The sequence below is a fragment of the Nothobranchius furzeri genome, chromosome 6, assembly GCF_043380555.1.
Source record: "Nothobranchius furzeri strain GRZ-AD chromosome 6, NfurGRZ-RIMD1, whole genome shotgun sequence".
Taxonomy (NCBI): Eukaryota; Metazoa; Chordata; class Actinopteri; order Cyprinodontiformes; family Nothobranchiidae; genus Nothobranchius; species Nothobranchius furzeri.
The window spans coordinates 26,342,061-26,364,386 of record NC_091746.1 but is presented as its reverse complement, the minus strand read 5'-3'; the positions used below and the strand labels follow the sequence as shown (position 1 = coordinate 26,364,386).

The following is a 22,326-nucleotide window of genomic DNA, read 5'->3' as shown; positions in this document are numbered from 1 at the left end:
GAACTTCTGTCTACACTGTGCAGCTCGTGTGTGACGGAGGAGGGATCATCTTTTATTCTCACGTTTACAAAAGTAGAAAAACAACGGGTTCAAAATACACAAAATTCTTTTTTCTTGTTCTTGGAATGAAACACACGTGGCTTTATGGTACAAACGGGTGCTGAAGTACAAATATATGCATGGTAAGAAGCAGAATTACTCCTGAAATAAGACTTTACAGGCGTTTCAGATGAGAACAAAGCGACAACTCCTACGGCGCCGACATTCACGTACGCAGACAAACAGAGCAGCCGCTAAACCGTTCACTAACTCCTCTTATGAGTAGGTCTGTCTGCGTCTGATCTGTCTGTGTGTACGAAGCCGTCTACTTCAGTTCGAGGCGGTGCTCTCCACGGGCTATGTGGGACGAGAACTCATAACGGTCCCGGCTGCGGTGGCCACACACGTTGCATTCGAGCGGGTCTCGGAAGCCGTGGCACCCCATGTGGATGGTAAACATGACGTAGTCCAGGAAGATGACTCTGCAGTGGCCGCAGGGATACACGGCTCCGGGCAGCGCCCCCGCCTCCCCGTCGGCCCGCATCACTCGCAGGGCCTCCAGGGGCGACAGGGGGATGGGCTGGCCGTGAGGGTGTGGCACACCGTTCTGGTGACCCAGGCCCCCCAGCAGGTGCCCTAGGCTGTACATGACGGGCTGGGACATTTGGGATCCGTCAGAGTGGAAGGAGTCCAGGCCGAGGGGGGGCTGCGCGGCATGAGGAAGGCCCAGAATCGGCATCTTGTGGCCATTTGTGAGGCCTATCGGGCCGATGTCGGTGCGGCTTAATGGGATGGGGTAGGGCCTGTGAGCGGGAGGAGGGTCGGCGTCTGGGCCCGAGAGGACCGACTGCTGTTGGTGTCCATCAGGCCCGGGGGAGCCCGGCGAAGGCTCCTTCGCATCAGATCGATGGAGAACGTCCCGGTTGAAGCTCAGGTCCAGACAGACCCCATTGTCACCTGAACAGGAGGGAGGAGGTTTCACCAACTTCACTTAAGAACACATCCAGAAAATCATCAGAAAGCAGCGAGGCAGTTGTTGCTTACAGACACCAAAAAACTAACAACAGCGCTCCATATGAGGGGGGGGGGGGTGTCTCTCTGGACCGCAGATAAATATGTGTACCCCCTTCGCCCAAAGAGGCGCCGCGCGGGACAAGAGCAGCTTAAGAGGAGAGCACAGAAGGCTGAGAGGAAGCAGACGATGCAGATGGAGGCCTTCAGAGCAGCTGGTTGGCAGAAGCATCGACAGAAGAACACCTGCTCACGTTTCTCGCCTCCCGCCTCTTCTGTCTCTCTCTGCGGTCGCAGACTCTCTTACTTCTCTTTTCCCCTGTGGTTGTCATATTGAAAGATCTCACTTCGTTTGTCAAGCTGATAGACGGGGGAGTTCTTTTCTGTTTTTTTGTGAGTGAGTGTGTGTGAGGAGCTCGAGGCGTGATTGTGAAACAACAACCCAACGCTGAGTTTGAGAAGAGAGGGGAACACTGCGTGTGCACTTATGAAGGTCTGGGAAACAGCCCAGCCCACTCTGGCGTTTACTGTGACCCTGGGATCCATCATCGCTCGGCATTCGAATCAAAACACACAGAGCGAGCGGCAAAACCGACACGTTTCAGGTGCATGCGCCCTCACTTCATAAAAACATCAAGTAGGTGAAAATAACCATGCACGGTGACAGATACCCACCTATGATACCCCTGCTGTGGAGTATTTAGGGCAGAGGAGACCACTCGGTGGTGTGTGCAGGTAAGAGGCAGCTGCTCTGCCTGGCAGGGGACAGAGGCCAGAGTAAACAGACAGACCAAAAGCTCTGACAGACAGCTTTAAAACTACCCGTGAAGCACAAATCTCTTTTTTTTTAAAGCACGCAAAAAGCAAATCAACGCATCAAAAAGTCAGCAGCGTTTACGATGAAAGCAGGTTGAAGAATAGATGCAATTTACTGGAAAGTGCTGGAAGATTTAAGCAGATAGCTTCCAAAATAAGAGCTGCTGAGCTCCTCTTCAGGCGCTCTTACCCGTGAACTTCTGCGGCATCGAACTTTTCCGCTTGGCGACGTTGCTGGCGAGGCGGTCGAGAAGCAGCGCGCGCTCAGAGCCCATCTGAGACCTGGGTGTGTGGCCATCCTCTGCTTGACCGCGTGAATGACAACAACAACAACAACAACAAAAAGGAAAAGTAAACAAAAAGAAAACCAAGACCTTCTGCTGGCGAGGCTGCGCCATGAGCTCACTGGGCTGCGACCGCGCCGGCTGCTCACCTCAGAGAGGAACGAGATATTAATTTAGGATCAGAATCAGGATTCTGACCTCACTTCCTGCTTGATGTTGGTTTTTTTTTTCTTGTTACCTCATCAGTGCAGGAGAGGAGACCACAGGATGAGGATGTACTTCCTCACCACTACAGCACTATCAAGCAAAAGCTTACGCCATCTCTGTGTGTGTGTGTGTGTGTGTGTGTGTGTGTGTGTGTGTGTGTGTGTGTGTGTGTGTGTGTGTTGCAATCGTGCAACAGTCCTGCCGGCTCATAAAAGCACCATGGGGGGTTGGGGGGGCGGCGTAGATGATGCTGATGTGGCCCTATTTGGCTTCCACTTCTGCTGATACTGACATGAGAGGCACCGAGCCTCCACGCCACAGCGGCCATAACCCATTCAGCTGCAATCACGCGGCACAGCCGTGAGTTCATTAACTTAACGAGGCCCTAAAACCAGGATCTGCTGGCAACAACAAGCTCTGAGTGCACGCCTGCTGCTCGCGTGCCGACGGATCACGGCTGCGCGTGTGAAACATGGGGCAGCTTTGAAGGCGTCGCCGTGTGCTCACCTCTCTCGGCGGGACCTTTGCTCTGAACGTACACATGGCACCGCTCTCTGTGCTCTTCGAGGGAGCTTCTCTGCTTGTAGCTGCGACTGCAGTGGTTGCACTTGAAGGGCTTCTCCACTGCAAACAAGAGGTTTCAGTCAGTCAGCGTCGGCAGCAAGGACGTGACAAGTTGGCACAGCAAGAAAGAGTTTCCTAAGCAGGCAGTTTCGCTCAAAACTGATGATGTGGATTTTAGAGATCGTGCAGCCTCTCTGCAGGAAAATCACACCACCTGAAAGCAAATGACTAAGTTTCCAGAGGTGATTAAGATACGAGACGAGGCTGAATTACAGGTTGTTACTGGAAAAGCTACGCAGGCTCTGCACACCTCAGGTGTTACGAATGAAAAAGCAGTGAGAAACCAACTGGAAGGACACTGCACACGCAGGTGCATACAGTATCAGAGCATATCAGCGCCAAACGTGAGGAGTGCATGTGGCTGGCTGCTACCAGAATGGGTGCGCAGGTGCCCGCTCAGGGCGTCACGGCGGCGGCAGGCGTAGCTGCACATCGGGCATTTGAAAGGCTTCTCTCCGGAGTGCAGTTTGATGTGGCGAAGCAGGTTTCCCTTCTGGGTGAAGGAGGCCCCACACTGGGTGCAGTGGAAGGGCCTCTCTCCTGAGAGACACACACACACGCACACGCACACGCACACACACACACACACACACGCACACACACACAAAGTTCTCATCTAGCAGCTGTGGATATAAGAGCGTGTACATTCGAGTACTACACATAATGTACTACAAAGGGCAGATTTTTACTTCTACTCCACTATATTTTACAGCAGTAATCTGTACTTTCTACTCCACTATACTTTCTAAAAAGTTTAAAGAGTAAAATTACTTTACTGTGGTTTTGTGAAACCCCTACCCCACTCCAGTCGGACGGAGACCGGTAGCAAACACCCTTGTGTGCTCCGGACTGCAGCGTCAAAGGTAACAGTACTTTAATTCACCTGTTGCCCTCTCCCCAGGTCCGACGCAACACTTCTACACATCACATCTTCTACCTTATTACTTTAAAGTACATTTAAAATCCATCCATTCATTCTCTTCCGCTTATCTGGAGTCGGGTCGCGGGGGCAGCAGCCTAAGTCAAGAGGCCCAGACTTCCCTCTCCCCAGCCGCTTGGGCCAGCTCCTCCGGGGGAATCCTAAGGCGTTCCCTGGCCAGGTGAGAGACATAGTCCCTCCACCGTGTCCTGGGTCTACCTTTAGGTCTCCTCCCGGTTGGACGTGCCCAGAAAACCTCACCAGGGAGGCGTCCAGGAGGCATCCTGACCAGATGCCTGAGCCACCTCAACTGGCTCCTCTCGATGTGGAAGAGCAGCGGTTCTACTCCGAGCCCCTCCCGAATGGCCGAGCTTCTCACCCTATCTCTAAGGGAGAGTCCAGCCACTCTGCGGAGAAAACTTATTTCAGCCGCTTGAATCCGCGATCTCGTTCTTTCGGTCACTACCCAAAGCTCATGACCATAGGTGAGGGTAGGAACGTAGATCGAACGGTAAATCGAGAGCTTCGCCTTCTGATCCAGCTCTCTCTTCACCACGACAGACCGGTGCAACGCCCGCATCACTGCAGATGCAGCACCAATCTGCCTGTCGATCTCACGCTCCAGTTTTCCCTCACTCGTGAACAAGACCCCGAGATTCTTAAACTCCTCCTCTTGGGGCAGGACCTCATCCCCGACCCGGAGAAGGCATTCTACCCTTTTCTGACTTACATTAAAAATGCATCATTTATTACTTTTACTTTTGTCAAGGATTTCCTGGATACTTCCACTTTTACTTAAGTCACCTTTTAACCCCTTTATCTGTACTTTTACTTCAGCAAACAAATGAAGTACTTCTTTTACCGCTGACTGGACATTTAAACGTGTCACAGGAAGTTAGACGTTACATTCCTGAACTGACATTTTAAACCTCTGAAGCAGATTTTGAACGATTATCGTCAAAGTTGTAGGATTGTTGACGTCCTTTTGAACCGTTTACGTTCAGCTTCTCGCTACAGCAGCTTTTTAGTACAAATACAAACTCGTACATCCAAACGTCCGTGTTTGTGCCTCCTGTCGCCTGGCTCACTGCTGCAGGACTGATGCTTTTGTCTCAAATCCCCTCAGAGCGCACAGCAACGCCTCCATGACTGTAGCTATGTTTTAGCTCCAAATATTCAGTTTCTTATTTGTTTCTCTACACAAAACATTATAGAAGGATAAAAACTCACATGAGACCACCAGAGCAGACTGAATTTTCTTCTTCGTGTTTCTAGTTTTCACACACCGGTTGTTTGTTTTTACCTTGAGGCTGCTCTGTGTGTCGTTACGCTGGTGACCTCATGGAGCCACCATGTTTTCTTTAACAAGCTTCTGGTGGTTGCCATGGTGACCACAATGAGCTGCTGGCAGCAGATTTACCATGTCTTTGGCCTTAGTTCTGTTTTCGTCTCCCACACGGCACCAAAATGCTCCAAAACCCTAACCTGTCTGCCTGATGGTCTAGGGCAGACCGTTGGACAGAGTTGGAGCCAAAACTGCAAACGCACGATCTCCTGTTGATCTGCACCCGGAGCGAGGGACCACCACCAACTCCTGGTCAACAGATCAAAGTAAAGCTGATAGATGGGCGGGAGCAGTGCCGTGCAGAACCCTCTGAGCTCGCATCGGCACTTTAAACTTTGCTCTGTGCTGCGTGGGAAGCCAGTGGAGTTCCGCCAACACCGGTGTAACGTGTTCACGACATCCTGTTCCTGTGAGAAACCTGGCAGCTGAGATCTGAACCAGCTGTAGGCAGGAATCGCGCCCTGACTCAGACCAGCATACAAAGCGTTACAGTCGAGTCTGGACAGGACAAAGGCACGAGAAACGGACGGTTTACTGCGATCAGAAAAGGTATTGTCCTTCACCATGAGCTGCTTATCCTGTAAAACACAACATCTTATTTTTAAGGTGGTCCTGCTAAGATTCATGCCACTGGTTGGAGATCACGACGTTACCGTGGCAATGTAGATTATTATTATTAGTATTAGTATTATTATTAGTAGTAGTAGTATGTTTATGTTTATTCATTTAGCAGAAAAGGGACTTACAATTTATAACCTATAGGGCATGTTGTGATCTGTGGGGGAAACCGGAGTACCAGGAGGAAACCCACGCATGCATGGGGAGAACACGCAACTCCACGCAGAAAGGCCGCAGCCGAGTTTCAAACCTGCAACCTTCATGCTGCGAGGCAATAGTGCTAACCACTGTGCCACCATGCAGCCCCATGTAGTAGTAGTAATAGTATTATTACTATTACTATTATTATTAGTAGTAGTAACAGCAGCAGTATTATGAGTATTATTACTATTATTTTTATTATTATTACTATTATTATTATTATTAGTAGTAGCAGCAGCAGCAGTATTAATAGTAGTATTAGTATTATTATTACTATTAGTAGTAGTAGTAGCAGTATTAGTAGTAGTATTAGTGTTAGTATTATTATTACTATTAATAATACTATTATTATTATTAGTAGTAGTAGTAGTAGTAGTATTACTAATAGTAGTAGTAGTAGTAGCAGTATTATTAGTAGTATTAGTGTTAGTATTATTATTACTATTAATAATACTATTATTATTATTATTATTATTATTATATTAATTAGTAGTAATAGTATTAGTATTATTATTACTATTATTAATACTATTATTATTATTATTAGTAGTAGTAGTAGTAGTAGTAGTATTACTATTATTATTATCAGTAGTAGTATTTTTACTATTATTAATGCATTATTATTATTATTATTATTATTATTATTATTAGTAGTAGTAGTAGTAGTAGTAGTATTAGTAGTAGTATTACTATTATTATTATCAGTAGTAGTATTATTACTATTATTAATGCATTATTATTATTATTATTATTATTTATGAGTATGTTTGGAATGGATTTTAGGCAACAGCGGCACTGAGCTTCATAGCTACGTCTAATTTTCTACTTTGCAGTTTTATTCCTTTTCTTTCTTCTTTTGACGTGCAACTGCAGATCTCTCGTGGCTCGGTGCCACACTCGTTTCCTCGTGTTACAGTTAACTGCAAACAGCAGAATCATCCACCATCTATAGAAGAGGAACAAAGTCACATCCACTTTGATTACCTGACCCCACGTTCCCACGGCTCGGACTACCTTATGTCACTTTATGCTGAAAGCTCCAGTAGCTCTAATGTTCACGAGCGCTCACCGTGAGTTTTATCACGAGAACAAAGCCCTGCGAACGTTCCAGGGACACTTCTGTGACAGCATCTGTTGGAGTACAGGGAGCGTTTCCATCCCTCTCCTCTGTCGGTCGCTCCGCAGCGCGATCAAAGGTGCGACGATCAGCTCTTAAAGCATTCAGAGGACAGGTTTATGTCGCAGTTCATCTCAGATCTCAGTGGGGTGCCGACGGCGAGCGGAGCACAAGGAAAAGCGTAGCCTCACGAGTCCAGAATGAATATTATGCTCCGTCTTGCAGCTGCGACTCTGAGCAGCTTGATCTGAACACTTATCCGTTTCCGACATCAAATCACACGCTGACAGTTTGTGCCGTTACTAAACAACAGAAGACATTTCAGAATCAGATCCCGCCGCCGATCAGAACGCGAGCATCGTGGGTTTGGTGCGCCCCTCGAACTGACCTGACCAATAAAAGAAGATTGGAGCTGCGTGAGAATGGTGCAGCGGTTGCGTGCTTGGCGCTTACCCGTGTGGCTGCGCTTGTGCACCAGCAGCACGTTAATGCTGATGCAGGACAGACCGCAGATGTCGCAGCTGAACTTGCCCCCCGTCTGGATGCGGGGGGCCACGCCGTCGGGCGCGTAGCCCTCTTCTGCAGCCTCGTCTGCCGTCGCTGCAGCGTGGGCCTCTGCGCCGTTGTAGCGCGAGTAATCGATCAGCGACAGGTCCTGTGGCTCGCTCAGGCCATCTTCATCCCTCTGCTCGTCATTGTCCTCCTCCGTCCTCTCCTCATCAAATCCCTCCTCCATCCCATCCTCGCTGCCCCTCTCCGCCTCCTCTTTGGGATACTGCTCGTGCTCACTCGTCTCCTCGGCCTCCATCTTAATCGCACCTGGGCAGAGCGGAGGACACGAAGAAATGTTTAAACCGCATCTGAAGAGTGGATAAGCAGCAGCGTGGACATGTTCCTCACAGCCAAATAAGGAGCTAGAAGGGCCAGAACGTTCAGAAACAAGGTCAGGTCTTCACTTCAACTTTTTATTCATAACACGCGAGTCTCCAGGGTGTGGGTGGCTTAATTTGGGCCGATGCGTAGAGTCACAAAGAGATTCAGAAGATGTGCAGGCGAGATAAGAGGAAAGCGTTTCCTCTGAAAACACAGAAAGTAGAACCAGGCCAAGAGGGAGACAAACGGACGCCTCAAGCACAAGACAAGTCACCACTTCTTCTGCTTTACGAGTCATTTCGGGTGTTTTTTATTACCTCCAACGTTCATCGTGAATCAGCTACCTAATGATCATTTTCTCCCACAGCCAGAACAACTTCTGCTCCTTTTTCTGTGTTTTAATCACATTTACAACCATTAAAGTCTTTATCTGGCCCTTCTTCTTTTACAGATGTTCACACGCTCTGCTGAAAGGTTTCAACGTCAACAGTTCTCCAGATGTTCTGAAGGTCTTTTACGCTCTTTTATTTCCCTTTTGCTGCTTTTTAACTCCGTTTACAGATCTTTATTGTTGGGTTCCTTCATTTTTTTATTCCTTTTAACTGCAAATTATCACTTTTAACAACATAAAAAAGTATTTTTTTCACCCTAAATTAAGTCAGGCATGTTTTAGGACGCAGGCTGCTGCTCCACTCAGTTTGTTTATTTGTCTGGTGAAACCACTAAACCCTGACCTGTGTTTCATTCAGCTCCATTAAAGGCTCAAAGTAACGGAGAACAACATACCAAAGACCACTGGCTCAGTGGCCTAGTGAAAGAGCGTCGGGTCGTACCAAACACTTTATAAATGGGAACCAGTGCCTCACAGTTTGACACTCAGCAGGGTTGGATTGGGTTTAAACCACCAAATGGTTCCTGAGCGCGGCCGTGTTCGCAGCTCACCGCTCCCCCAGGGGATGGGTCAAACGCGGAGGACAAATTCCACCAGCGAGTGTCGACTAATGTGACTCTGACTTTATATCTCAGTTTGAAAGAGAGTAAAAGAAAATTTGTGTGATTTCCACTAAGCTGTTAGCTGCAAACTTGTCATACAGCCAACCATGGACGTAATTTTCACTTTAGAAGTGGGGGGGACACGGGGGGGGGGGGTATCTTTACAGTATGTTCTAATGGGAAATAGGCTTCAACACAAACGGTTGTTTTCTGCTTGGTCCTAGAGCTCAACCAGTGTCAACTTAATATAGCGTAATGTTGTTTTTGGATGGTAAAAAGTGCAGGGGTCAAAAATGACTTTGGAAAAAGTGTGGGGGGGGGGGGACATGTCCCCCCTGTCCCCCCCAAAAATTACGTCCATGCAGCCAACGATCATCGACACATATTTATTTATTGGGTCCTGTCCACACCACCCCGCTTCTCCTCCAGCTTCACTGGCTGCCAGTCAACTTCAGGGTTCATTTCAAGATCCTGGTTCTGGTCTATAGGGCCTTACATGGACAAGCACCATCTTACATTGGTGATCTTCTTAGTCCCTACACCCCCAGCAGGTCCCTGAGGTCCAGTGATCAAAGCCTACTGGTTGTGCAGCACCAGGCTAAAGGTCAAAGGTGACAGATCATCTGCTGCCGTGGCCCCCAGACTCTGGACCTCTCTCCCCCTGAGCCTGAGATCAGTGGACTCAGTGGTCTCCTTTAAACTCACCTGTTCAGGTTTTGGTGTGACCTTCATCACCCTCTCCTTGTTCTGCTCTCCCCACCTATTCCACCTTCCTCAGGATCCACTGATTTCCCTCTTTCCTGTTCACACACTCTCTTTTTTTTTACATTTTTAAATCACAACTGACTATTTTTTTTGCTCAATTTAAATATATTTTTAACCATTTTCTAAATTCTTTTTTTATCTTTTTCCATTTTTTGTTTTTGTGAAGCGCCTCGTGAGTTTTATCTTGAGAGGCGCTATAGAAATGATACTTTCTTCTTCTCCTTTGTCAGATTTTTATTGTGTTCTGGACGCAGAGACTCAACCGTCACGATCGGAAACAACAGAAATCAGCCGAAGCCCAAATAGAAACTCAGAGGGTCGAAACAACTAAAGAACGGAAAACTCAAATCAGGCTGCGTAAAAGAAAACACGTAAATTAGAGGAGATTTAGAGCGTTTGCACAGCTAGCTGTGTGTGTGTGTGTGTGTGTGATGTAGTCAAGCTGCAGAGGCCTGCAGGCTGGCTTGCAGGACCTCTCACCTAACCTCTTACTAAGCATGAACCTACCCCCCAGGGTGCTCAGTTCCATCCAGAAACCACACTGTGGTCTTGGCGGTGACTGATGATGAGCTGAAGAGCAGCGCTTTGAATTGTGGAAAGCGCTCAGAGGTGCTATGGAAACTTTGCACACACAGAGATCCGAGACGCCGATATAAAGTCCAGGGTCTCGAACCGCAGGCCGTGCAGCAGAAGCAGTGCGGGGCTTTAGGAGGTGCACCCAGCAGGGTGCCGATGTTCATACTGAAAACTGTCGGTTCTGTTAAACGTCAGAGGACTCTTCCCCTAAACCACCCATCTCGGATTAATTCCACGATTAATCCTAAAAAGAATAAAATTAAAAGATATACAATACAAACGGATGCAAAGTGATATTTTAACGTGGAGAAATAAAAACTTTTGACACCTTTTTTTAAATAAAAAGCTTGCTCATCACATTAAACATGACTTCAGTGGTGCTAAGCACCATTAAAGGTCACAGGAACTAACTTTGTGTTTGTTTTTGGGTGTAAAACCTGAATTATATAAATGACGCTTTTTAATCAAACCTGAATCAGAAAATAACGCCTTTAATCACTTGAACAGAACCATCAGACTGGACCTTGTAGATGACCCTCAGCTGCGATGACTCAACTTCTGATTCTTCGGGTATTTTTAAGCTCCTTTAAAGGATTTTTACACATGTTCTGATTTATGGAAAGTCCTAATTCCTAATCAGGCTGGGATTAAGCAGAAAAATAGATTTTGATACATGGCCTGTAATTGTGTGGCTCTACAACCCCCCAAGGCGCTTTACAACACAGCCATTCACCCATTCACACGCTGGTGGGGACGCGCTACGATGCAGCCACAGCGGACCTGGTTGTCTTGCCCAAGGACACAACAGCAGCATTCTCTAGTAGGAGCCGGGATGGAACCTGCAACCTTCTGATTACTGGACAACCCGCTCCACCTCCTGAACTTCTGCTGTCCCTCTCATGAAAAACAAAAACTTCTGTTTTCTGATTAAAAGAGAAAAGATGCAGATTTAAACCAACAAATGTCACTCTTAGCGCTTAAGGAGGAAAATGCTGAACGTAACAGCAACGAGTGTGAACACGGTTAAAGAGCAAGTCACCCCCTACCAGAGTCTAACTCCACTCTCACTTCATGTTTGAAAAATGCAACAAATGCTGTTGCCTGGCAGACCGAGAGGGCAGAGCAGCTTACAAATACACACACACACACACACACACACACACACACACACACACAGGCTCACGACAGCATTGTGACATCATAATGTACCAGTTTACATCATAGCATACCTCTTAGCCAATAGCGGTGGCAGATTTAAATTCAAATACAGTGCAGAGTTTTTACCTGACAACGGCACAACACTGCCAGTTTTAGGCAGAATATTTAAATTTTAACTAAAATGCATTGAAGTGCCAAATTATTGACGACATGTCTGCAGCACGATTAGACACTCGTTTATTTAGTTAATCAGCAAAAAAAGTTTATTTGGGGGTGACTTGCTCTTTTAGAAAAGTGTGTGTGTGTGTGTGTGTGTGTGTGTGTGTGTGTGTGTGTGTGTGTGTGTGTGTGTGCACATACATGCATCCATGACACCCTCACTCCGAATTCCATTCACACAGACGGAGTTCTCCTCCTTCTCCTCTTCCTCCTCTTGTGACTTCGTCTCTGAAACGTCATCGCAGGTTTCTGGAAGAGTCACACCTGCAGGTTATCCACAAGACATTTAACCATCAAAGTCTCTCCGTGGCGTGAACAACAACTGCAAGAAACAAATGCAGATGTGAGAGTTGCAGCACACACACACACACACACACACACACACAACTCCCTTGAGCCGTCTGCACCGCGCCATAGGCAGCAGGACGGCGTTTTTTGTGGGGGAACGAACCGACGCTGAAAGAAGGAATCAGATACTCACCCATCCCGTCTCCATCTGGGGATTCAAACTCAGGATGTTTATCGGCGCTCATGATGAGTTAACCCTCTGCAAAAGATGAGGGGTGAGATTATTCAATCTGATGAGAGGTGGTTTGGAAACCCAGAACCTGGTCGATCAGACGCAGCTTCAGAAGCACAGTTTGTTCTCAAAGCAGAAAAAAAACTGGAGATCAGCTGCACACTTTCATCCTGTCACATTTAGTTTGACCTACAGGGACTCAGAATGCGTTTCCTGGCCCTAAAAAAGACCCGTTTGCTATTTCTGCAGAAATAGAAGCAACCTTTTGAGCCGTTCTTGCTAGGGTGGACGGCATAAAAAGAAATCTACAAAAATAAAAGTGGGCGCAAGCCCACGGTTGATCGCTCGACCCTGTCTCTCCTTTTAGCTTGATGAGAACGAGGTGATGTTCACTGAACGCGTGTTTCCTGTGCATCATGTAAAAGAGCTTTCCACTCCAACAACCCGCCAGCACACAGCCACAGGCTGAAGAAGTACAGCGAGCACTTTCAAAACACACAAACAGACAAAGTGTCTCAAAGTCTGAAAAGTCAAATCAGCAGTAAACATAAATGAAATACATGAAGTTAGATTTCATCTTCAGGGGTCAAAGATCAGAGAAGAAGAGAAAAAACTGTCTTGTGAGCTCAAAATGAGATTGAGAGGACATCCGTCCATGAGCTGCAGCCACAGCTGAGGCTCCTCTTTGGGTCTGGAGGTAAAACGTGAGTTTGAGTGATGATGATGATGATGATGATGAAGTGGTCTCACCTGCTTTCTGCTCTTGGCCCTGCTCTGGTATCCCACCCTCCACCGCTGGACTTTCTCTGAATATGGATCAGCGTGACTACGGTGAATGTTGGAGACATCCCTTAAAGGAACAGGAACTCATTCTGAACGAGGTGGAGCAACACGGACTGCAGAGAGGGGAGAGAAAGTGGCTGAGAGCAGCCGCTCGACACCCGTCAGCCAGGGCGCCTGAACTCCACACCTCCACCGCTTTACCGCTTAAACCAGCACCTGATTACTGGTTAGATTATTGTTTTAGGAGCTCCACACAGACTCTGACTCATTTCAGTTGAAGGACCACAACGCCATCTAGTGGCCATACCAGAAAGCTGCGTTTCTTTTCTTCATGAATAATAAAATCTAACAGGTGCTGCTTCTCCTCTGAACATTTGGGAATTTATCTGAATCTTTAATTGGAACAGAAACATCTGTAAAATATGCATTACCCTGACTAGATGAGGTTTTAGTTGTTTTAAGTGAAGCCCTGAGCCGAAACGTCTTAGGAAGCCTGCACAAAACCCATGTTACCTCCCATTTCCTCCTTCAGAGCTCCCGGGGGTGGGGCTGCTCTGATCTCCAGACCTAATCAGACAAGCGGCGTGGAGGTCTGCTGGAGAGCTGTAGCCCTTAAAACAGTCACCAGCAGAGAACAGAATCTGGCTCATCCCTTGAGTTTAACCTTTTTATGTGTGATTGGCTCTTAATTAAAAGGTTTCAATGCATCGTTTTGAAAAGTGTATCACTGTAGTTATGCTGCTATGGGCTTAGACTGCGGGAGGACATGCGGACCACTTTCCACACTCTGCTACTTTCTTCCACTCTTCTCTGGCTGCATTATTTCCTGCTACTTTAGCTTGTAAAGTTTAGCTTCACAAAAAAAATTTCTAATGATTATTTCTGATTCTAACGGGTCACTTGAGGTTTTCATGCAGGCTGAACATGAAAATAGTCTCCTACACCGATCTCCTGCAGTAGCTTCTGATAGAAAACAGACGGTGAAACTCTAGGATTAGAAAATCCTGACAGATCTATGTCACACTGTCACTTAAGCACAATCGTCTCGGCTAGCAGAAGCTAACCATTAGCATTAGCAATTCCACCACACAGCAGAACTCCTCCAGACTTGTGCTATTTGTGGAGATAAAACATCAACGTTGCATTGGAAACAGAGGCAATGGTAGAGCCGTGTTGCTGTTATCCAATCAGAGGAGAGATGTCCACATGTCAGGAAATAAGAGTCCAGATGCTGTCGTCTGAAGCTCAGCTATGACGTTCACTTCTAGTTCCTGAAACGCTGCAGGCAATGACAAAATATACTTAAACGTGGTTTTTAAGGTATGGTGTGAATCAACATTTGGTTTAGATTAGGATTAGGAATAGAACAGCATTGGTTATGGTTACGGGATGGGTTAGGCATAGTGGAGTCACAGAGATGAATGAAAGTCAATGGAGGGTCCACATAAGAGACAAGTATTTGTGTGTGTGTGTGAGTGTGTGTGTGCGTGCGTGCATGTGTGTGTGTGGAGGATGGCTGCTTATACTGAGCCAAGATCCTCTGGAGGTTTCTTCCTGTTAAAAGGGAGTTTTCCTCTCCACTGTCGCTGCATGCTTGCTTAGTATGAGGATTGCTGCAAAGACACACAACAAGTCAGTGACTTGATGCAACCTGCTGGGTTTCTTTACGTAGGAAACTTTGACCTAATTGACTTAATGAACTGAGCTCCATTTAGAACGTTTATTTTGTGAAGTTCTCTGAGATATCGTGATTTGGCGCTACATAAAAAATAATGTAATAAATAATAGATTCATAACTGAGATGAACTGCTGTTTCCTTCCTGAGACCGTTTAAATCTAAAACAGAGATATTCATTTTTCATAATTCCCACAGAACTCAGGTAAAGCAGATCTGAATGTTCAGGAACAAAGTGGCTGAGAAAGCAGCTAAAGTCCGAAACGCAGATTAGGATTAGGGTTCAGATGAAGGTGACTGAGAGCACCTTGGTGCTGGTTCTGCAGGACATCAAAGGCAGCATCCACTCAAAACTAATTCCTCACTGAACAGCTAATCCGACCCACTCTCCAGTCGTTTTTATAAAGTTTAAGTTCGGCTCACTGACGCAAATTTATCAGCAAAGAAGAAAAACTTTACACCTGGTTCTGATGAGAGACGAGCCCTGTTCGTCATCTGCATCCCATCAACCCCACACCTTTTCTGTCTCAGCAGATATTAGGATTTAGTCTTTTTGCTCCTGATTAGAAGACTTAGGAAGTTTTAACTGACCGTTTGTGTCAGTAAAACTGATCAGTTTCCCACAAGAATGTCAGGATTTTCCTTCCATCCCAGTGTGAGTGAAAGATGTGCTTTCTCTGTGCTTGTTCAGCTTTAAGGCGCCGTCCATAAACTCCAGAGTCCGCTGCCCACATCTGGTCCTCTGTCCCGTTTTATTATCCACATCCTTCTTCCCCTTTCTCTTCTTGTTTTTCTTCTCCTCCTGGCAACAAACGGGGCCATAAAATGTAAAACGGATGCCGCGTGCTCCGGACCAAAGAGGAAAAGGAGGATCCAGACTTTTGTCAGCAACAAGTCCAAAATTCCATCTCTGTGATGGTACGGGCTTGGATGTGTGTTCCTGGCAAAGCTCGTTTCCACTTCTGTGATGGCAGCGTTCTCACAGACAAGCCCAGCAGAGGTTTTACAGCAACATCTGCTGCTGCCTTCAGCAACACTTCTCTTCCAGGGACAGTCGTGCATCTTTTCTCACCAAGACAAAAGAAGCAGAATCTGCACACGAGATGGGCTCTGGACGGGTCTACCTGCAGTTCAAGTCCATCCTCAATGTGTGTGTGTGTGTGTGTGTGTGTGTGTGTGTGAGAGAGAGAGAGAGAGAGAGAGAGAGAGACAGAGGGATGCATATATTTAAAAACAAAAACTCTTTGTAGCTTGACACACTGAGTGCAATTTCTTTTAAGACTATTTTAACTAAATGTTGACTGAAATTATTTGAAACAGACATCTTTATCTCGGTTTTTTTGTTTTAAGGTGAACTTTACTCATATTTTAATACACTTGCAGTGGTCTCTAGTAGAAAATAATGCCTTGTAAGTCATTCTCTGAGGGAAAAAAAGCTCCAGTGCACCTGTTTGAGGACTTGGAAGTCAGCAGGAGGAGAAAGTAAGTCGGCAGGATTTGGAGTCCTATTTCCTGATATGTGGACATCTTTCCTCTGATTGGCTGACAGCAACACAACTCTACCACTGACTCTGCAACGTTGATGTTTTATCTACACCAATAACACAAGCCTGGAGGAGTTCTGCTGTGTGGTGCAGTTGCTAATGTTATCGGTTAGCTTCTATAAGTATAGACATTCTCTGCTGTTTCCAGGACGCTAAACCAACAACAGCCGAAGTGACAGTGTGACGTAGATCTGTCGGGATTTTCTAATCCTAGTGTTTCACCGTCTGTTTTCTATCAGAAGCTACTGCAGGAGATAGGTGTAGGAGACTATTTTCATGTTCAGCCTGCACGAAACACTCAGAGGGGCCGATCATTTTCAAAAATAATCATTAAAGATGTTTTTTTCAGTGAACCTGCTCTTTGAAAACCTTTCTTTAGTCGTTAATATCACCAACAGAATATGGGGAGGTAAATCTGGCAGGAATTATTTCATGCTGAAAAAAAAAACTAAAACTCGAGATTGATAGTGTAAAGATTTAGAAAAGGATTTTGCATTAACTGCTGGGAAGGTTTGTTGTTTGAGGTAATTGGACTTGATTCCCCTGCCTATCCGTTAGCGTATCAGTCTTGAAGGATAAAAATGCCTCAAAATAGAAATCTTATCAATAGTACATGAACCAGTTCTGTCCTAAAGCATCCAGAAGGGGCATCAGGATTAGTCCCTTCATCAGAAACCTGCCACTACATATGTCAAAAGCCCAGTTTGTTTATTTATTACTGTTAGTGATGCACCGATATGACATTTTTGGGCCGATACCGATATTAACTCATTCACTTCCATTGATGACTAAAGCTGTCATTTTAAATCCAACCTTTCACTTGTTGTCATTTGCATTTTTTTACTGTGTGGGCGTCGGACGAGCCCCCGCACCGTGAGAACGAACATCTCAGCTCTAAAGCCGATCTTCATCTGCGTGCGTAACACGTCACGTGATCAGGAAGCAGAACATCCATGTGTTAGGAGATCGTTTTGGGCCGCTGCCGTAAAAAGAGTGAGGCATGAACCGGAAAAGCTTCTGCCGATCACAATTCAACAACGGATTATGAAAGAACGGATAACGCTCGAAACGCGCGGATTCTTCCTGATGTAAGAGGTGAGTCTCCGCTTTGTTTTGGTTGTTTTGGTGTCGACATCATCCTAGCGCGCAACGTTCTGTCACTCTTAAAAAAACTGTAAAAAATGGTGAGAAACGCTGGCAGCGAATGAGTTAAGATCACTGTTGTGGCCGATAACCGATATTTGCCGATACCGATAAACTGACATTAATGCTTCTAAAATCAGCAGATTTGAATGAATATTGGTAAAGCTGAATTTACATTATTATGTACGCACAACACACACATTTACGCTTCTGAGATGATTGCATTCACTGTCACATGACTAAACAAATACCCCCCCCGGTTGTTAACTCATTCACTGCCAATGACGACTAAAGTCATCATTTGCATTTTTTTTACTGTTTGAGCATCGGAACGAGCCCCCGCGCTGAGAGAACAAACATCTCAGCCCTGAAGCCGATCTTCATCCGCATACATCACAGATCACATGATCAGGAAGCAGACCATCCATATATTAGGAGATCGTTTTGGGCCGTTCCTGTAAAAAAAAGTGAGGCGGGAACCAGAAAAGTGTCTGCCGATCACAATTCAACAACGGATTATGAAAGAACGGATAACGCTCGAAACGCGCGGATTCTTCCTGATGTAAGAGGCGAGTCTCCGCTTTGTTTTGGTTGTTTTGGCATCGACATCATGCTAGCGCGCAACGTTCTGTCACTCTTAAAAAAACAGTAAAAACGGTGAGAAACGCTGGCAGCGAAGGCCGTTAGCGATCAGGAAACGGCTGGCAGTGAATGAGTTAAAATCGGCTCGGTTTTATTTATCGAACCGATACCGATATGTTAAAAAATTACTGTGGCCGATATCGATATTGATGCCGATATATTGTCCATCCCTAATTACTGTTATATAAATAAAACATATTCATTGTTACTTTAAAAAAGACCGTAATAAAGATCATCATTACTTCACGGTTCATGTTTGAAGGTTAAAGAACCTGAAGGAGACTAAGGAGCCTCTACTTTTCTCTCTGATTTGTAATTCCTCCTCGTCTTTCGCCTGCAGCTCAGGTGGAAGGAATTAAGGGACACGAGGAATTACAACACACGGGGATTTCTGACAAAACATGAAATTCCTGGAGGGACACCGTCTAACTACCTTTCTGTCCTGATGACTGTTTTCTGTCTTGAATGTTGGGATGTCTCTCCAGTGTTCTGAGGAGGAATTAAAACAAAACAAAAAGGTGTAAAACTTTCACGTTTAACCCTCCCACTGTCCTAATGGGTGTGACCCCACCAGGAAAGTTGACCGTTGAGCAGCATTGATGGTTTATCCGTTGGGTCCACGTGGCAGGGGTGAGGAGTGAGCACCACCTCACCCCTGCCACGTGGACCTCAAGGAACAAACCATCAATGCTGCTCAACGATCAACTTTCCTGGCGGGGTCACACCCATTAGGACAGTGGGAGGGTTAAAGACAAAAAAGAGGTAAAATACGACTAAATATTGGGTTCAAGTTGCCTGCAATGAAGTAAAAGGGACTAATTGTATTTTCTCTTTACCGCTCAACTTTTCAACAATATCTGATGCTGAGTGAAGTATTAATCCTGACCTGTGCTAACCCATCCTAACGTCCAAAAACAGTAAAAAATGACACACAATGAAACTACAGTGAGCTCAGAGGCCCACAACAGTTTCAGTTCATTTTTATTATAGCCAGCCATCTCATTAAGCGGGTTTACTCAAAAGCAAGCAGATGTTTTCTCTCTAAACCGTGGCTCGACAAGAATAAGTGTAGCTGTTGTGAAGTCTAAAGACGTGCGTAAACAAATATGTAATCAGTGCCATGAGTGTCGCGGCGCACACGCGCCTCCGGGTGAATCTGAGCAGCAGCACCCACCTGAGTGCCGCGCGGAGGCCTGGCTGCTGCCCGTGGCTCGTCTATGGCAACCGGCCACCAGCCTGCAAAAAGAAAAATGCTGAAAGAACACACAAAAGCAACACAAAGCATGCTGGGTTTCCATGGCAAAAGGAAAGCAAAGGAACAGAGGAGGAAAAAAAAAAGAGAGAGACGTCGACCAATAAAAGCCATTAAAAGCTGGGTGGAGGGCATATCTGCTCACACGGGCAAACGAGAACAAAGTACAAAGCCTCTGCTGATCAGAAACACACATGTATGATAAACCGTCCCTGCTGTGCAGCGCTGTTACAACATAATCTTGTAACTGCACTGGGGGGGGGGGGGGGGGCTTTTTTAGGCCTGGTGGGGGGCAGGGAAGCAGCAGGGAGGGTGGTGTTGGTGTCCATTTGCCTTTTATAGCTGCCCACTTCAGTTAGCTGCAACAGGGAGAAAAGGAAATCTGGGAGCTGACATAATGAGGTGTGCATGGGGAGTGTGTGTGTGTGTGTGCACGGGGAGTGTGCTGGCTAACCACTGGATGCATGCAAACTCACACTGGGACCTGGTTCAGGGAGTAAAGGTCGGCCTCAGAGGTCCAAACGTGAGTTTGTAACATTTAGGGTTGAAGTGGATCTGTGGGCCGATGGACTCGGGACGTCTAATCCAACTCTTAATCCCACAGACAGCAGATCAATACGGCAGGCGTATAGTCACCTGGAATAAATCAGATCCGAGCCTGGTTTCAGAGAGCAGACCGGGCGAGACGGAGACGGCGGTTTTTCTCAGCTCCATCCGAACCGAATGAGGACAAAGTGTGTGTAAGTTTGTGGGTCTGAGTGTGAGAAAGCTTTGGAGAGACAGAGGGAGACAGAGGAGAGAGCTTCAGTCTGGCTTTCCTCCGCTGCGCCTGTACAGAGAGGCGTGTCCACGGACCAGTATAAAGTCCAGGCAGAGCTGCTCGTGTTCTCAGAAAACAGTCTTTGGCACTGCACACCAGCAGGAGGAGGAAACAGCGGTTCTGACTCAACCCGATGTCTTTTTGATGACCTGCTTTGCATTTGGACACTTGTTGACCAGATTGTTTTATTTTTTTGGAGGGGGGGGGAGGGATCAACGGAGGGAAGGAACGGCTCACCTGAACGGACCCCTGTAAATCCCTCCTGAACGCGTGACCTGAGCTAAAAAACTAGTTTCCATCACAACGTTTGCTGGCTGAGGAGATCAAGAACAGGCTCTAATTTCTGTGCTGTGAAACTGAACCAAAGGAACGAAGCAGCAAAACAGCAGAGGCATTGTGCCTTTGCATATGAAACACACACCAGCTGAAAATATCAAAGACTCTCCTGGACAAAGTGTTCCTCTCAAACATCCTTTGTTTGTCTAAAATCTGCTGTTGACGTAGAGAGTGATCAAAAACCCGCTGAGCTCTCAGAGAAGAGGAGGGAGGCTGAGGAGGATCACTGGCGAGGGCAAAGGATTGTGTGCAGGTGCCGGGACGGTCATGGTGCAGGAACGTGGCGTGGGTCCATCCTGCTGGGGCCTGTGGCTGTTCGGCGCCCTGTCCCTGGCGGCATTGTGCTTGTCCGACCAGGCCATCCGCTGTCCGGAGTGCTCCGAGGAGAGGCTGGCCAGCTGCCGCCTGCCTGAGGGCTGCGAGGAGACGGTGCGGGAGCCCGGTTGTGGCTGCTGCCCCACCTGCGCCCTGTCTAAAGGGACGCACTGTGGCGTGTACTCCCCCCGGTGTGGAACGGGCCTCCGCTGCTACCCGCCGCGTGGCGTGGAGAGACCATTGCACTCCCTGATGCACGGCCAGGGTGTCTGCACGGACGAGAGGGAGGCAGAGGACAACTCAGGTAAGCCCGAAGCATATCCGACTGTGCGCATGAGAAAATGAGACTCTTCGTCCTTTCAGCTGTTGTCAGTCACAGGTCTCAGCTGCCCTCACCTGAGCCGTCAGCCTCTGGGCTCGGAGGCACCTGACACAATGTCCTGCCTGTTCACGCCACTCTCAAGCAGAGCCGCTCCGGATAGTCGAGCACACACAGTCCTCCTGCTGTGCCACGGTGAACGGGGCCGTGCTGAGCAGAACAGCTTTATCGCAGGAGGCAGCAGGCGGCGTGGGCATCAACTTAGACCAAGCCGGTTTCAGGGAAGGGAAAGTGAAGCTGTGCACCAGGAGCAGTGATGTGCTGTGTGGTGCTGCTGCAAACATCAGTCTGCGTGTGTAATGGGAGGAGGTAATAAAAGCTGCTGTATGAAACGACTGTAATGGACTGTGGCCAGTCTGGGGCTATTAGTGCTCCCTGCAATCAGTAATTCACTTGGTGCTCTTTGGTGGATATCCCCCTTCCTCCTGTTCCTCCTCCTCCTCTTCCCCGCTGCTCCTCCTGCTGCTGCAGATTTCTCACACTTTTTCTTGTGCTGATGTCTCTATCGCGCTCTCCTGGGCCTCCCCAGCCCCCGCCCCTCTTTATTATGGCACTCCTGCAATGAGCAAAGTCCGTTTTTACCGCCGCACAGTGAGAGGGGTGTCTTATCTGCACAAACGGCCCCAATCTGCAGCTTTAAACTTCTTTTCACTGATGAAATCGACTGTTTGTCTTTTAAATGGGAGTGGCGTTGAATTCCTCACCGAGCCCAGACTCCCAGACAGCTACAGCTGATGGCAGTAGTCTCCCAGAACATCCAAGAGAAGGACCAGTCTCAGTCAATATGAAATTCCCTGGACGGGCATCATCTCTGCAGCATCTGTTCCTCCTGAACCCGCTGCACCCCACCTCCTCCGAGCCCTACCAAGCCTCGGCGCACATCGCCCACCGCGTCCAGCTCCTTCGTGAGGATGAGCTCATCGGCACCGTCTCTGCCAGAGCTGAAATGAGAGCCGTTTGCTCCCTCTCTCTGTGCAGGGCCAGCGTAGGTTAGCGTGACTGCGTGGAATCAGAGAGAAAGGGGAAGCTGATTTTTGAGCTTGTTAAAAACAAACGGCTGTCTAAGTTTGTCTTGGCCGTGTCCGTCAACACCTGAACATTGCCGCTGCTCTTTGATGCCGCCTCTGTGGTTTAACTGGGCCAGGAACTGGC

The 22,326-nt window shown here is 47.2% G+C and overlaps 2 protein-coding genes across 5 annotated transcripts in view; one reads left to right on the top strand and one right to left on the bottom strand.

Moving 5' to 3' along the window:
• Positions 1 to 31: 31 nt before the first annotated feature.
• On the bottom strand, positions 32 to 13,181 carry LOC107393393 (zinc finger protein Aiolos). 3 transcript variants are annotated; one of them, XM_070552078.1, is made up of 8 exons: positions 13,036 to 13,181; positions 12,247 to 12,312; positions 11,907 to 12,029; positions 7,635 to 8,000; positions 3,354 to 3,521; positions 2,865 to 2,981; positions 2,057 to 2,170; positions 32 to 996 (listed from the first exon to the last, which is right to left on the bottom strand). In XM_070552078.1, the coding sequence occupies exons 2-8, from the start codon at positions 12,296 to 12,298 to the stop codon at positions 365 to 367; spliced, it is 1,572 nt and encodes a 523-aa protein (XP_070408179.1). In that variant the 5' UTR covers positions 12,299 to 12,312; positions 13,036 to 13,181; the 3' UTR covers positions 32 to 364. The 3 variants fall into 3 exon arrangements, with proteins under 3 accessions (XP_070408179.1, XP_054599911.1, XP_054599912.1); XM_054743936.2 differs by having other exon boundaries at positions 2,057 to 2,167; XM_054743937.2 differs by having other exon boundaries at positions 11,907 to 12,014.
• Positions 13,182 to 20,747: 7,566 nt separating this feature from the next.
• The window catches only part of LOC107393460 (insulin-like growth factor-binding protein 4), a 21,059-nt gene continuing 19,480 nt past the window's right edge, over positions 20,748 to 22,326 (top strand). For both annotated transcript variants that reach the window (XM_015971836.3, XM_015971827.3), the window contains exon 1: positions 20,748 to 21,099. In XM_015971836.3, the coding sequence (XP_015827322.1) occupies positions 20,748 to 21,099 (352 nt within the window). The remainder of the gene's footprint in view (positions 21,100 to 22,326) is intronic.

Coding starts and splice junctions, on each gene's coding strand:
- LOC107393393 (XM_070552078.1), bottom strand. CDS start 12,298: ATGAGCGCCGATAAACATCCTGAGTTTGAATCCCCAGATGGAGACGGG. Junction 12,030..12,246: donor CCCAGATGGAGACGGGATGG/GTGAGTATCTGA, acceptor GATAACCTGCAG/GTGTGACTCTTCCAGAAACC. Junction 8,001..11,906: donor TGAGGGTGTCATGGATGCAT/GTATGTGCACAC, acceptor CGCTCTGCCCAG/GTGCGATTAAGATGGAGGCC.